This window comes from Arvicanthis niloticus, chromosome 10 (assembly GCF_011762505.2).
Source record: "Arvicanthis niloticus isolate mArvNil1 chromosome 10, mArvNil1.pat.X, whole genome shotgun sequence".
NCBI lineage: Eukaryota > Metazoa > Chordata > Mammalia > Rodentia > Muridae > Arvicanthis > Arvicanthis niloticus.
The window spans coordinates 28,050,478-28,067,591 of NC_047667.1; the positions used below are offsets into that span (position 1 = coordinate 28,050,478).

At 34.3% G+C, this 17,114-nt stretch overlaps 1 protein-coding gene across 3 annotated transcripts in view; it reads left to right on the plus strand.

Moving 5' to 3' along the window:
• Dennd1b (DENN domain containing 1B) overlaps nucleotides 1-17,114 on the plus strand; it is a 191,756-nt gene that overhangs the window by 112,683 nt on the left and 61,959 nt on the right. For all 3 annotated transcript variants that reach the window (XM_034513152.2, XM_034513153.2, XM_076941283.1), the window contains 2 exons: nucleotides 2,779-2,824; nucleotides 7,704-7,805. In XM_034513152.2, the coding sequence (XP_034369043.1) occupies nucleotides 2,779-2,824; nucleotides 7,704-7,805 (148 nt within the window). The remainder of the gene's footprint in view (nucleotides 1-2,778; nucleotides 2,825-7,703; nucleotides 7,806-17,114) is intronic.

The window sequence follows — 17,114 nt, forward strand, 5'->3', positions numbered from 1 at the left end:
CTCTTGTGACCATAGATGCATATCACATCTTGGGACTTTGACAGTTTTACTACATTGTTGGTCCATCCATCCATCTACCCACCCATACACCCACCCACTCAGCTATCCAACATTTAAAGACCATCTATATGGCAAGCTGTGAATATGTAATGCAATGAATAAACTTCTTTACTTGTTTATTCACTGGAAGTAGAAAATGTATGTACATGGCTATGTGTGCAGCTCTCTCTACACATCTAAGTATAGAATACTCCTATAACATTCCAGATGCTCTAGAAGAGTCACACAGAAGAGACACAGGTAGAGCACATCTGGAGCAGTAGTAGGCAGCACTCTTGCTACCTTGAGAAAACCTCTTGGGAGGAAGTAATGTCATTTGTGCTTTTTTCTAAAGCAAAATAACAGTACTCCAGTATGGCGCATCTATTATCAGATACTTAAAAACTATGAAGTATACAGGAAGAAGTGTGGCTTTAAGCCACCACAATTATAATAGATTTTTTTTTATCTGCTCAAGTAGTGCTTAGGTTGGCCATTTAATTGGCTTCTCTGGTTATTTCTTTGAAATATTCAAATTTAGCTTCAACGAGAAGAAAAAAATTTAAAAAATTAAGTTTCTTCAGACTGCCTGATTGCTGTATAGTATGTGTCTGGGCAACTTTTTTATAAGTAAGCTTAGGAAGGAAAAAAAAAAGTGATTTTGAGTAAAGTTCTACAACAAAGCCGTCTATACTGTCTTTTCTAAACAGTTCCCGGACACTAGGCCCTGAGACAGTCTTACATGTAGATAATAGAGCATCTGGGTCAACACTGGGCCCTTCCTGATGTACTAAAACCCTAATAAAAGTAGGATGGCCAGCTAGAACTGCAAAGTGACTGTCCAGGAGATTTGGCTTGTGCCACGGTAGGATATATGCCATCTAGTGGGAAAGAAGCACCTGTCCATTTGACTCCATAAAACTGCGTTGTCAGTTAGGATCTTAGAAAACTATACTCCAGTGTTTTTAGTTCAAGCGTCTGTACGTTTGGATTTTGCTAAAAACTAGTGAGAAAAAAAAATCAACTGTACAGCAATGCTCAGTGACCCCATTTGTCTTAGGAGTTACAATAAGCAAAGGCAACTTGTAATGTGAATTACTAGAGTAGTAATGAAATAGTGCATGTACATAGTAATGAGAAACTAAATAGTTATGGTTTCTGAGATTTTGGGTATATAGATTACTGTTTAGTCATTCTTAATTAACCTTTGAACTTTCTGTGATGAATTGAGAGGTCTGCAACAGTCAGGATGTCTATTAACATCACCTGTTACCTCTTCTCTGCAGCAAAGTGCAAATGTAGGAGCCTGGGCAGTCCTGTGTAATAACAGTGATACTTAGAACATTATATAAGCCTTTGAGAAACAGGATTTGCATTAGAACAAAAGGCTAAAGGTCAGAGATATCTATAAAATGATTCCCAAAAATGTGTTTTAAAAAAGTAGTTATTTTTTTCATATTATCATTTTATATGGCCATCTGTGTGCCCTCATGTTTTCCTTTTTTGATTAATTTGAAATTTCAAGATGAATACATTGCATCTTCTTTATCCTAACAATTATTTTTTAACATTTACCTAATTTATTTGTTAGCATATTAAAATGATTTAGTATCTGTATTTTCTGCTGGAGCATAAGATCCAGGAGTGTCTTAGTCAGGGTTTCTATTCATGCAAAAACATCATGACCAAGAAGCAAGTTGGGGAGGAAAGGGTTTATTCAGCTTACACTTCCACACTGCTGTTCATCATCAAAGGAAGTCAGGACTGGAACTCAAGCAGGTCAGGAAGCAGGGGCTGATGCAGAGGCCATGGAAGGATGTTCCTTACTGGCTTGCTTCCCCTGGCTTGCTCAGCTTGCTTTCTTATAGAACCCAAGACAACCAGCCCAGGGATGGCACCACCCACAACGGGCCCTCCCACCCTTGATCACTAATTAAGAAAATGCCTTACATTTGGATCTCATGGGGGCATTTCCTCAAGGGAGCCTCCTTTCTCTGTGATAACTCCAGCTTGTGTCAAGTTGACACACAAAACCAGCCAGTACAAGGAGGAAGTGTATCCCGCCTACGTTATTTCTCACTGCATCCAAGTTTCTTTCCTAGTACCTGAATCTTTTATGGTCCCAAAGTCATGACCTGAAGTAGTTCATTTAAAATTAGTATTAGACTTCAAATTTTTGATTAAAATTATTCTATCAATGACAATGAAAGTAGAATGAATGTGAAGGTGCATGAGGGAAAGCACACAGAGGGGACTGACGGTGCCTCACTGCCCTAGAGCAGGGAGAACACACAAGATAAGGACTGGATGCCTGAGTGTCCGTGATATCTTAGGCACGAAATAACAGCAAACCATTACACTAGCAGAATAATCAAACTGACCAAGAGATAATGTGTAAAAGAAATGTAGATACTTTTGATAGTTATTTAAAATGTATTTACTATCAAGAATATTTGACCTATACCCTGATAGTCATCTTAAATAAAATGCTATTTAAGTATAGAACTTTTGACTTAAAAATTAGGGATTTAGAGATTTTTATATAAACTAGCCTTAAATATATTAATGGCCTAGAAGATGAAATTTAACTTTTATACATTATGTAACTTTGAAAATCTGTAATGTCTTATGGTGGACTGATCACTTGAAATTAGTTTTTGAGCATTTGAATGACGTTAATGTTGTTTCAGTTTTAATGAACTATATGAATCTATACACACATATATATTTTTAATTTAGTGCCCCAATGCCATACCTGATTGGAATACACTCCAGTCTCATAGAGGTGAGTATCTTTTACAGTAAGATAGTTATAAAAGTAATTAATTAGAAATAATAGATTATAGAGGTTTTTTAAAAAGCATATTTGACCAATTCTCAGATGTATGAGATTGACATTATGGAAATACTCAAGGGAATATTTTCAGAAAGTGTTCCTCAAATCAATTCAGTTGATGAAGTGTACTGGTTTGCCCTGTGACACCGTGAAACCTATGGGAATGGTTGTGCTTGAAGTCATGTGGTCAGTTTTAAATAAGAAAGTCATTGTTTCCTGATGAACCAGTAATATCTTAGAACTTGACATTTTCTGTATCTTATATTTGGTACAATATCTTGAAATTAAATTTTCTATGTTTATGATTCATGAAATCAGTTTTCTTTTCTTTTATACTTCATTATTTCCAGTTTATCAGACGCAAAATGTTAGTTTAGCATACTAATGATAAGCGTATTAATCAGACATGGTGGCTCATTCTTGTGAGTCAAGTCTTTAAGGGGCTGAACAAGGGTTCCCCCAATGCTAGGCCTGCCTGCCTGTAGTGACAGGCAGAAGTAAGAGAAGACAAAGAATATCCTTTCCATGTTCAGAGTTTCAGTCCTACTGTAGAAGATGGAGTTAGTAGTGCTTTATTTCCCCTGTCATCACATCATTTCAAAAAATTATTTTTGTTTCTTACATTGTCCCTAAACTGAAACACCTTAAACTTTAAACACCCGGGTTATAGTCTGTGAGATTTCTAGACAGGACTTCTTATAAGATTGGCATATTAATTTCGTAAAGGCTAAAACAAGGTTTGAGTCAGCTGAGTGGCATCATTACGGTAGCCAATGTCAGTTTCATTCAAACAAATTTCTCCATTGCTGATTGTACAGAATAACATTAATAATGCAACCCAGTTGTTAGTGAGCACACTGACTAGTTAGGTGTGGTTTTCCCTTCAGTTTCAAATACTAGGCTTTGCTTTGATCTGAGAAGATTCTGTACTAAAATAGAGCCTAATTCTTGAGAAAATCTTTGATTATAGAATTCTAGCTATTCTCAAGTTTGGAATTTTTTTTCAAAATCTTAATGCAATAATTCTATTTCATCGTTACTAAAGTTTAGATTTTAATAGATTTTAGTAGGTTTAACATTTCTTAGAATTAAAGTCAGAGTGGGATAAATTTGTGACTCCTTATATTTTATTAATTTTAAGAAACTATTACAGCTAAGAATAACGTCTATGAAATGAGGCATGAACAGATAGGTGTTATCTGTGGTTAGATCAGGTAGTATAGAACCTAAATTTCACTACTTTGACTTTGATTTAATTAATTACTCAGATTTTTCTTATTAGTAATAAAGTTTGATTTTCATCATTTCTATATTAAAAGTGTTAATAGCACACATAATTTTATAGTGTACTACTTAGACATGAAAATTATTTAAAGTTGGAGAGAGTGCTTGGTTATCTTATGTTAATTTTTATGTGTGGAATACGTCTATACTCACCTTTAAAGCAAATAATTAGTCTTCCAAATTATGATGGATAAGAAAGCACATTAGGCATTTTATTTAATTTAGCATACACTTATGGGCCACTTAAAAAGAAAATTTAAATTTAAAATAATTTTTTGAAAAATCAAGATATAATTAAATTATTTTCCTCTCAATCTTCTGAAATTGAGAAAAATATTAAAAAAAATTTTGATTTTTTTTTAATATTCATAAAGTACTGTTTTGAAGAAAAAGTCCATTCTAGCTTTCAGTTGGTTCCTTTTATGAAATGAGACATTTAGAGCCATAATTGGACCGTGTGAAGTTGCCACATCTTTCTGTGCTGTGTTTATCTTGTTTATCAGCCTCTGTTTTGCTTGTTGACAGGGGAGGAGCAGATGCATTTGAACTCCCTTTAAACCAGGTGCATAAGGGTCTAGAGAGTGGTGAAGTGGCTCAGGGGTTAAGAGCACTGGCTGCTCTGCTGGAGGACTCGGGCTTAATTCTCAGCACACGGGAGCTCACACATGTCTGTAAAGTCAGTTCTAGAGCTCCTGACACCCACACCCACACACACACACATACACGCAGGCAAAACACCAATGAACATAAAATACAATCTCTGGGCATTTTTCTTAAACCATAGTAAGATGATATAGTTCATGCTTCATTATGTCACTATCAAGCAGATTTAAATTAGTTTTTTTTTTAGTTTTTAACATTTTAAACTGAATATAGGTAGTTGGGTAGGTAATATATAAGACAACAATGAGTTAAGTTTTTGCCTTTTTTTTTTTTTTTTTTTTTGCAATTTCAACTATTTTTAAAGAAAATCTAAAAAGTACTTTTTTTGATCCTAACAGTCTCAACTATTATTATTAATTGCATAGGCCCTCCAGGCTCTAAAACATGACTTTATAACATATAAGCTTATGTTCTTTGAGACTTCCTTTCACTTTTTAAAAAATATAATTGTCAGTAAAGAATGTTTAAAAAGTACTGTTTCAAAGTATACATTTATTTCTGAAATAAGGGAAATATATTTTATTCTCCCCGAACCCCAGCTTTCAAAGTGAAGTTAAGTGCTGACTGAGTCCTTAGCTGAGTCATTTGGAAGCTACAGAAATAAGGGCAGTCTTGCTTGTTTTCTTGGAAAGGTTCTGTGATTGCTGCCCTGTGCCATTACAACACACCAGTGTGCATAATGTGCATAGCTACAGTGTGTGCAAGGGTTGAATCTACAGGACATGAGAGACACTTAAGACCTCACATTCCTTACCAGCTTCTCACTCTGGGTCCAGCACTGTATTCTTACTTTCCTGAAAAAAATCATTTCCATGTGTTCTTTTAAATTGCACCCCACAAAAGAGAGAGGAAGATGTGCCATTTCTAACTTACATGCCTTGTCAAAGAAGAGATAGCACTTACTTTGGAGAGAAACAAGAGAGTGCTAGTATCAGTTTTTTTCAAGTAGTTGAATTGCCACCTACTTTTTTTTTTTTTAGCCTAAATGGATTATTGTAATATTAAAGTTTTAGTTTAATTATTAGTAATGAGCAGATTTTTTTCTATGTTTATTCAGTAGTCCCTTGAATGAAATTTAATATTCTTGTCTGCCTTAAAAACTAAAAGCAATAGAAAAAAAGTCTATATACCATTATTCAGACTTTTGTGCTAAAGTCATCAAAAAAGTCTTGATAACATAATATCAGAGTTTGGACATATTTGTTTCTGAATGGAAAAAATAGATTTAGTGTTTTGTATTATGTCATTTTCTGTGGTATGAGATGACCACATCATATTATTACATACTTAGTATGTTCTAAAAATAGCATTATATATTTTGCTTATAAATTGTTAATAAATTATAGTTAATATATACAATAATATAGTTATGCATTTAAACCTTTTAAATATTTAAACACATGAAAGGAAAAGGAAATAAATGTATTTATAGACATCTGTATAGAATTTCAATTATATCACCAGAAAAATGATTTTTTTACAGTAACTTAGAGGTAGTCATCTCTTAACTCTGAATTTGTAGTAATTATAATGTCTTTTACAAGACAAGTTTTAGAGCCAGTGCCCCTTGAGAACACACAGTCTACACTGTAGATTTCTATAACCACATAGAAATTCCTCACCCCCAAGTCTCATTTCTGTAGGAAATTTAACATTTGGCTAAATACTCAAGAGATTTGAAACCCAAAATGGATCAGAGACACTTTAATCAGAATCAGTGTGTAACACAACAACTGGTTAAACTACTTTAAATTTGAAACACTTAGCTAGTGGAGCATGCATTTAATCATTGCATTTGGAATACAGAGGCAAGAGGATCTCTGTGAGTTCAAGATTGGTCGGGTCTACACAGTATTCCAGGACAGCCAGGACTACCTAGAGGAACCTCCTCTTTTCTTCTCTCTCTCTCAGCAAAAAATAATGATGGGCTTAACTAAAAGTACAAAGTGCCTTGTGTAGAAGGACACGTAAAATGGCTGAATTTACAGTGTTTACTGCCTTTCACCTGTAAGCCTACATGAATGTGGATTCTGGATCTGTGACTTCACTTCATCTTGTGAGTGAATCGCCTACCTCTGAGGAGTGTTGTGATAGTAGTAGATTCAGAAATTAAGTAGATATGTGAAACAGAATAAACCTTAGTATTTCTCCTTTAGGTATAATTAGATAAGTTTTTTATAGCTCACCATTATTTGTAAACTTACTGAGAAGATACTCTTACTAGATTTTCAAACAACATGAAAAGCTAGGCCAATCTGATGGACTATTAAATTTTACTCTTTACACAAAAATTCAAAAGAGTAAATGATTGGAAAATTACAAACTAGTAGTCTCCCCATTGCCTTCCTAGTTCACTTTCAGACCTACTCACTGATACATATTGGTAGAGCAGTATAGAAACATTTATTCACTTGAAATGTAGGTCACTACTATAGTTGTAGTTATTCATAAATACAATATATTCATATATATATATATAATAAATATAATCTCTCCAGTATATTTATGCTAAAATAGATTGGAAGCTGGAAACACATTACCATATCATAAGATTGACACTCTGGTAAAGGCTACAGTTTTTATATTTGATGCACCTCTGCCTGTTTTACAAGTTTTTGTTGGGCGAAATTTTTTTGGCATTTATGTTAATAGTAAATGAAGAAACTTTCGAGTGTAAGCATTTTAATCAAATCTCTTTGAACTGTAGTCAAATTTTCTTTCTCAGAAAACAAAATTGTTTACATTATTTTATAATGTTGAATTTCCCTTTTGAATTTTCCCAAGCTGAACGTACCAAGATAATTGTTTTGTTTCCAAACTCATCTTAATTTTGTTAGAAAAATATAATAAGTTTTTTTTCATAATTGTGTTTTTTAAACAGAGAGTGAAAAATAAATCATTGGAAGATGTGGTTGTGTTAAATGTTGACACAAACACGTTAGAATCACCATTTAATGACTTGAGCAGCCTGCCCAGTGATGTGGTAAGTCCAAGGGGTATCCGTGGTGAACAGGAATGTTTGTTGCTGGACCCTAAAGTTATGGTTTTTCACTTTGTATCTGAACCTTTAAAGTCAGTGTATATGAGGGCTGTAAGAAAAATCAATGTATGTTCTATTTTTAATATTTTTTCCTTTTGGCAGTTGAGATGTTAACTGGAATATTATATTCTTTATTGTAAAATGGAATCATAATTAAAAAGCTAGATGCATTCATTAGGTGGAGTTTCTTTAAACATCAAGTCTCTTCATCTCATCTTAATCATTATATTACAAAGTAGGCATTCTGTCTGCCTAGTGGCATGTCTTGCGAAAGAATGAGAGAGTTTTTGAAGGCAAGAAGAAGAAGGGGCCAATTATCGGCTTTTGCTTCCCTGCCACCTGCCAGCGCTTTTCCTTTTAATTAATGATCTGATGGCACTGGTCAATATAATAAGAAATGCTTGTACAGTTGGGGTCAGAAAATTCTGGCTTTGATCTCTCTCAACTTTCTGAAACATTTATTTGTTTTCTCTAAATTATTTCAGTTTTATTTTAATCTTTCCTGTCCTGCTGAGGGCCACAAGAATGAAAAACTACAGTTTGTCATCTGCTTTGGCAGAGGAGAGAATGCTTACTTAGAATTCTATTTGTAAATTAAACTGCAAACCCAGTTTGTCATAAAAGACATCTGATCCTTTTGAAATGACGAAAACTGTCTTTTGTATGTAAAGCTGATAAATTAAGTGCCAGTTCTCTTTGGGACTTTGATCTTGCAGTGTGTGTGTGTGTGTGTGTGTGTGTGTGTGTGAGACGTTTGCAGTTTTCAGTAGGATATATTCTGTATTTTATATTAAATAATCAGTATAAAATTGTAGTTTTGGCTTTTATGCTCTTTAATATAAAGCAAAATTGCAAACTAGTGCTATTTCTCTATAGAATTAATGGCTATTTAAATATCTTAATAGCATCATTCTAAGATTAAAATAACTCTTCTTTTTAAAAAAGCCCTCAAATCCCCATTCTTTTCAAGGTTATTAAAATTTGAGAATTGAACATAAACTTTGCAATATTTTTTCTTTATTATTAAGGAGTTTGAAAAAGTAATTAAAAATATCCAATTAAAAAAAATAAACCAATTCTAACCTAGTTTGTTCTTAAGCCAATGATAGGAAAATGGAAATTTAATAACAAAGCAAGATTACTTTATGCTTATCAATAACCAAACCATTCTCTGACCTTTAAACTCATTAAACTGAACTGTGCTCTCATTGTAGTAAAATTGTTCTTTGTGAGCAACCCAAGCTCACACCAGTGGACACTGATGCTGTCTTGTTAACCTTATGCAACAAGACGCTTCTTTATGGAGTTCTGCAGAGAGGGGTTCTGTGCGTTTAGAAATCCATCCAAATATTTTTCACTAGATAGTGAAGTTATGAAAATAGCATTCTAGCTTTTCTAAACATTTTCCTTATGCTATGCAAATTTTCTACTGTTATGCTTTAGGAGGAAGGGTTGTTTACTGAAAAGAAGAGAGAGAGGAACTCAGCCTTTCTCTACATGATATTAAAATCTGTATAGTGCACTGAGCTCGATCCTTGAGACAAGCCTTTGAAGTCTCAGCATAATGGGAATTCCTTTGAACTGAGAAGTACTTCTCTTATATAATATTTTGTAATTAAGATATTGATTTAAATGTATAGGGCTGCTAACCAGCATACAGAGATGCACAGATACAAATATGAGGTTACAAAAGAGTCAGTATGCAGCTTACTTAGCACATTAGGCTAACTGCCATTGTGAGCCTGCAGGTAAAAGGAGCCTTGCCAGCTAGCCCACGCGGCTTGCAGAGATGCTGCGGTCTGATGGCCTCAGACTTGCGGATAGCTGAAGACTTGGCAAATAAAAGCTCTGGTAGAATGAGAGCCATTTGTTGAAAATAGGTGTATTAATGTTATGCTGAATTTCTAAAATACTTTAGGCTGTTGTTAAAAGCATCTCTAAGAAGGTTCTCATTTTTATCAGTTTTTTTCAGGGCTGACCTTTTAGAGCTCTGGAGGAAACACAACACAGTTTAAAATGGCAAATATTTAAGTAAGATCTGATAAAATCCTGAATGATAACTCAGTTTTTAATGTGTGATTTACATTAATAAATAGTTTTAAAGCTTGAAAGGTATTACTATTGGCATTGTTTGATTAGTTAATAAATTAACTGAAATTTAAAATGAGGCTGTTTAAAAATCATCCAGTAAAGCATTTAAATTATGCTTACAGGCTGGGTGACTGTGTGTGCATGTGCACTCTATTACTGTGTCACATTGACCAGTGGCCATGGCTGCTCAAAGGTCAGTGGTCACAGTTGTCCTGAATTACTAGCCCTTTTCTCCTGTGGACCCTCTGGTGCGTTGCATGCTGTAATCTTCTTAATGGCTTCATTCCAATATTCACACATAATATTTTAGATTTATTGACTGTTAGAAATACTACCACGCCAGTAGCACTTCCGCTGCTCTTAAGGTATTTAAAATTGGAAAAATAAATCAGGGCAAGCTTCAGGAATCCTTTGTTTTCCTTTTGGGAGGGGGAAAAAAAACCTTTCTTCCTGTTTTCTGACAAGAACACTTGTTTTTTGATTCCATCATTTCACTATAGATTTGGATCATAAAAAAAGAAAAGAAAAGAAAAGAAAAGAAAAGAAAGAGAAAGACAAAGTGAACTCAAGTGTTTTATTGTAAATGTTATTAAGGATATTATTTTACAGAAAAGCTTTTGAAGACTGACACATTGAAACATGCTGTTGTAGCTTGTGTATGAATGTATTGTAACTTTATTTCAATAATATTGCAGGTAGACATTTTCAGACATGTAGTTGGAGTATTTTGAAATAAAAAAGTAAACTTTAGGGTGAAATAACCATCAATCAGAGTTAGTGTTATTGTAGTGTGTTTATGAGAGTGGGAAAAAGGCTCAATTATATATAACAGGGGAAATTTCAAATGAGTTCATTTAATTTCAGAAAATGAACTATTGAAACCTCTCATTTCACATATTTATAGACAAATTTAGTTTAATTATGTAGCAGTTTAAAATTTTATGTTTCTTAGTTTTACTGGTCATTTTAATTTTTATCATTATTTATATTTTATAATTTGGAAAATGTTACTATTCATAAAGTAAAAACATAACATATTTACTTGTTGGAAAACCAGGCTGATAATTAGAATTATGGTATGGTTTAGGAAATATGCTTTCATAGGAATGCTAAGATCAGCAGTTATAAACCAAGTTTTAAAGATGAAAGCGGCTGAGAAGTGACAGCTGACAAAGCTGTAATATGCATAACCATCTTTGGAAGATGTTTAGTTCATTAAAGAGCGTGCTCTTACTTTAGGTAAGCCCAGGAAGTATACTGTAAATGCTGGGGCTTTAGTGCTAAGCTTGGTCCTTGTATCTGTGTCCCACGTCGTAGAGCACAGTTCCTCCCAGCAAATGTCGGGCACGTTTGTGAGTTATGAGGAGCTTGTTTGCAGTTCGTTCAACAGCAGCTTGCCATTCCTGCCTTGGGAACGGAGTCAGAACTTGATAGATTTGACTTATATTTTTTCAGCACTGTTTTTTAATGGTATTTTCACCTTGCAAATTGTATAACTGGAAAATATTTTTCTATGATAGGAATTTATAAAAGTATCCACTACCTTTAAATGTTATGTATAATAATCAGTATAATTAAAATCACAAATATCAGACATCCACTGCGACATTACTAGTTTAGGGGCTGTTATACTAGACAGCTATGTTCGGTATGAAACCTTTTAAGTTACTAAAATATTAGGAAGTACTTCTTATAAATGGTCTTATATAAACTCTTACTCTTGTTACACATATATTCGAATATTTTTTGAAGGAATATGCTAATGATTCTATTGTGATATGAAAAAATTCATGATTTTTCAATCATCAACAAAACTCATGAGGAACCCGAAGAACTAGAGAAAACCTCCAAAACACAAACGTTGTATTAAATTTTTGAGTAGCTATATTTAAGGGAGTTTATTTGTTTTAAATCAGTTTAGAAAAGAATTGGCTATTTCAGAGGATTTAAAAATAACTTAAAATTATAAAGTATATAAATTAATCTCTTGTGGTCATGAATATCAATAAATGTTTAATTCCTTGGCTGGATCCTCTAATTTAACATGAAGGCTTTAACAAGTTAAATGTCACAGTATATGTTATAAAGAAGATAAGGCTCTCAAGAATATGATATTAGTTCCAGGTTTGTCACAGCTCTGCTATAATCTTGATTGCACTGAATGGTCAGTAAAGTCTTTAACAAATGCTTGCTTGTGGCAAGATACTAGGAAAGATACTAGGACTTTCTTCAAATTATAGCATAACGTGGAGAACGTTTAGTGGATAGAATAGACTTGAGGAAGTGACCCTGGTTTTAGTTTGTTCCTGAAGAAGTCTATGCATCCTCAGCCTCAGCTCCCAGGAGTCAGATGTCAGTTACACACCTCTGCCATACCAGCCTCTATGTTGCGCTTTGTACGTCAGTAAGCATGAGATGAGTGATTACTGAGGAGAAATGCTACACTGTTTAAATTTCTTGACACAGAAGTCTGCTTTTTAAAATCTCAGTGTAGTTATTATCTAGAATATTATATAAGAATAATTTTGTTTGACTTTCATAATGAAAAGAAGAAAGAAATTCAGAATGTATTTTTTCCTATAATACAACATATAACACATTTTATTTCTTGCTTAACTGGAAAAGCCCACACTATGAAGGCTTTCTTTCTAATTGTGAAAACTTACCATCTTTTAAAATGATTATTTTCTTACATGTGATCATTTTAAAAGAAGAGCTTTTTGTTTTCTAGTAGGTAAAATATTTCAGATATTATTATTTCTCTGCTCTTTTCTTGTATAGTTTAAATATATGGGGCCCAAATATAAGAAGAGGGCAGGGAAAAATAGAAACAAACCCTCAGCCTTCGATGTGCTTATGAATATTTCAGGAATCTTTGTTTTCTCTCACTTGAGTAAGAGCTAGCCCAAACTTGAGTGAATCTCTTCTTTATACCTCTCTTTTTTGTCATTTATGAAGTTGATTTAGTGTTTGCTGTCTTTAGTGTCTGTAAGTGCTCATGTATTCTATGGACTTCCTCAAGCCTTTCATTTTAAAGATGTCATTCCCTATCCCTCCAGTCCCCATTGCTCTCTACTTATGCTGTGTTAGTGGCATGCTTCTCTGCTTTCTTCCTGCTAGTTAGGAGTGGCGATGGAATGGCAGACTTCGGTTTTTATCTTTCAAAGCCTTCTCCCTTTTATTCTAGTCCTATAAAGCCTTGAATCTTCATACTGAAGACAGTGTTGTGGTATGTAGCACTGAACCTACTTCCTTGGAACTGTTCTAAACTTTGCTTCTATCATAATGACTTGGTGAACTTTGAAATGAATTATGATCCTGCTCATCATAGATGCTCTGCTAGAGAAAACTAGAGTTAAAGTAACATCATCTCTGGAACAATCAGTTTTGTTTATTTCACTTTGAAACATTCATTGGGTCAACATGTATTTATCAAGCACCTACTGTGTACTCATGTCCTGCTGAGAGCTGATAATACAGTGGTAAATAAGAAAATACATATTTCATTTAAAGGCACTTTACATTAACAGTGACTCATCTAGCTTTGTAGATGGAGACATGTTATAAAGAAAAGGAACAGGTGCAATTGAAGAGATTGACATGGCAGTTCTAGTTCATTGAGACATAGAGAATAGACTTGTTCTAGGTTTAGATGCAGGGAAAATAAAGTAAGTGTTAGCCTTTATGGTCCCTGAAGGAATTGCCTTTCATAATAATGTATAGGATTTTGAGAGCTCAGTGTTCTTCTCTGGCTTAATATGGCCTCCGTCCTCATGGCCTGGCTGGCAACTGATGATGTGTCAGTTCATTGAATGCTGAATTTTAGGTTTGCCAGTATGAGAAACTACAGAGTTTGGTGTGTGCTCGTATCTCTTATGAGGAACATTCAGTTGTATAATACTGTTTCTACTTTAAGTGATAAATCAACTAGGGTACAGGTTAAGATATCATAGCAGAGAGAATTCATCAGTCTTGATCAAAGTATTTCTTTTATCCAATACCAAATTGTCAGACCTGAAAACACATATACATGTAATGTTATACAGACTGAGAAGGCTATGTTTAGGAATATGAAGGTGTATACATATATGCATGTAACAACTATTAATGAAAAAGGAGAGCAAGGAAGAGTATGTGGGAGGGTTTGAAGGGGAAAGGAAAGGGCATACTATTATAATTATATTGAACATCCAAAATAAAAAGACAATCACTTACAAAATGTTAAAAATTATTTATTGTATAATAATTAAAAGGAATATTGTTCTGAGCTGTGAAGCAACTTCCATCTATAAGACACAGCATCCCCTCCAGGGTTAAGGTAGCTGCTCTGTTTTCTACTTTGCTTCAGATGAAATGAGAAAACCAGGTAAGGTACACCCACCCCAGTTCATATTCCATTTGCCTGGTCTTACACTGTCACAAAGAAAATGACTAGGTTATGCATGCTTTACTCAGATTTAGGAAGGACAGCCATTACAAGTAGGGAGAATGTGTGGCTGTGACCTGGGAGCTATCAGCTCTACAACCAGGAAGCTGAAGTGAAAAGAATCTTGGTGAAGCTTAGGTACCATTTTTATCAGCACAAAAACTTACATAAGCCTTTCATAGACAGCTAAGCTCGTAGTGTTTTTCTGTATCAGTGGCCTACATAATGATCAAAGTATCACTCTTTTAAAAATTATTGTTACAGGTGTGTGCATATTTCAGAATATATAAATACAACCTATTCTGTCCATACAGTGTTATTTGTATGTGTACATTTCTAGAGATGATCACTTGGTATTGAACAATTAATTATGCTCTTTCCACTCTTAGAATTTCTTAATTACCTGGTGTTCTTTATCTAGGGTCGAGACCTTCGGATTTCCTCTGTCTGTGTTATCATGTCTATTGGTGTTATCCTTATTCTGCTCATTTTAGGCATTCATCTTGGCAAGACTTTATGGCTATACCTTCTAACATTTGTAGAAGTCAACCTCACAGCAAACCCCCTGATCCTCTGCTCCTTCTTAGGCAATGATTTCTGAGCCTTAGATGCAGGTGTGTCCTATAGATGTGTCAGTTGGGACTGGACCCCACAACGCTGCAGTTTGATCAGTTGTGTTTTTCTGTAATGGTCTCCATTTGTTGCAAAGAGAAGTTTCCTCATGGAGGGGTGAAAATAACATTTATTAACAAAACTTAGAATATAGTTAGGTATTTAGCTGTTTTAATGAAGTGCTGGTTTTATATCCATGACTTAACTATCTCTAGATAATTAGCCAAGGTATGCGTGCCACTTACGGTTCCTTGGGGTTATGCCATGCTGATCGTTGTTGTTGCTGAACATTTTCATCCTTGCTCTTTACCATGATGCTGAAAATAAAATTAGAATATCTAGGTAAAGCAGTCATTTTTTTAAAATCCAAATGGTGTTACAGAAGTGAAAAGAAATCCCCACTGTTTCTATGACAAACACCCTGCAGACATGCCTGTCCTACAGACTTAGTGACTTCCTTGCCCGGCTATGATGAATACATGGTCCCACACTCTATTTGTTCCATTTGCCCTGTTTACATGTGGACGTTTTTTCTTTTTCTTCATAGTCACTTCATTGCTAAGAGGGACAACGTAGACAGTTGATGTCAATATTATTGATTATGCTGTAAACTCCCACTGCTAAAATCCTGCTTCTAATGCTAGGAATGGTTGCTTTGACACCCAAATTCTCCTTATGTAAAGGGAATCTAAACATTTAAGATGAGAAATAAAATAGTTATTCCTAAAGATTTTTTTTTCACTCATTTTTTTTTTGGACCTGTAAATATCTAACTAGACCAAGAATATAATTATAGGGAGAAAAATGTCTAAAATAAAGAATAGTAAGAGTTGTGATGTAATCTTTAGCAAGTGAGGGTTTACTTTCCTAAGGGGGAAAAAAAACCTCCATTCTTTTTGACTATAACAGTATTTGTGGTAGCCTCATGACCAAAGTTCTATATATTTTTCTGAATTTAGAGTTATATGTTAATTAAGTTTTCCAATTACATAGGAAGATGTATGTTTATTTCATACCTAAAGGTAGAAGCTTGGAACTAAAGTAGAAAATGCTATTTCCCAGAGCAGTTATCACAAAGGGTTTAGAAGAGACACCATCAGATTATAGATTATAAACTGCTAAAAGCTAATTAGCACCAAAGGGCAATGGTAACCAGTGTTGATTTACTGCAGTGATCTAAAGGCCAGTGAACACAGCAAGGCTCAATACAGTCAGTTTATATTAGATTAATTCACTTATTTCTAAGATGGACTTTTAAAAACAATTTCATTTTGATAGACAATTTATTGAGCATCTATATCCACACACAGAAATCTTGAATTCACCTGTCCCTCTGCCCCATGGAACTGCTCAGATCCAGTGACAGTTGTGGCAATCTAGAACAAGAAAGAAAGAAAAAAATCTTTGTAATGTACTTGAAATAATACAGAAATAAACAAAGAAAAAATAGCATTTTTCTTGCTGGGAAATTTTAACCCTTACATATTTATATGAGATTAGATAGGATGGTCATTTACCATAGCACTAACCAAGAGAAACATGATGAATGCCACGCAGCACATCACAAGCTCTCTAGAAATCTGATTTATAAATTCAAAGAAGAGGTGAAATTGATTTAATGATGTTTTTTATTTAACTCCATGCCCAAAATAGTGTTTCAAAAATATAGTGAACATAAAATGTGTTGTGAGGTTACCTTGTGTGCAGAATATTCTAGACATGAGGTCTGCTTATATTTGGAGAAGGTATGGACTTGGATAAGGACATTTATTTGCTCATGTGGCTGATGGCTGCCATTTTGGGAAGCATAGTTATAGAATAGGGACTTCCTTTTTCTTCTTTCTTTCCTGTATACTGGATATCTGCAAAATACTCCTAAGCATTCACCAGGTGACTGACTGTAGAAGTGAAGGCAGTGTCCTCCTTTTGTCAGGAAGGGCTTAGTGCTGTGACAAATTCTCACGGATAGTTTGGGTAGCAGTTGCACAGTCCAGGGCATGGTGAAGGAAAGGCTGCAGTGGACGATGCTGTCCATGAGTGAGTGCTGACTTCCTATCAATACTCTTTCCTTTTTTTATGAAGAACTGAAATGTCAGTTTTACTGAAAATTATAAATCAAGGAA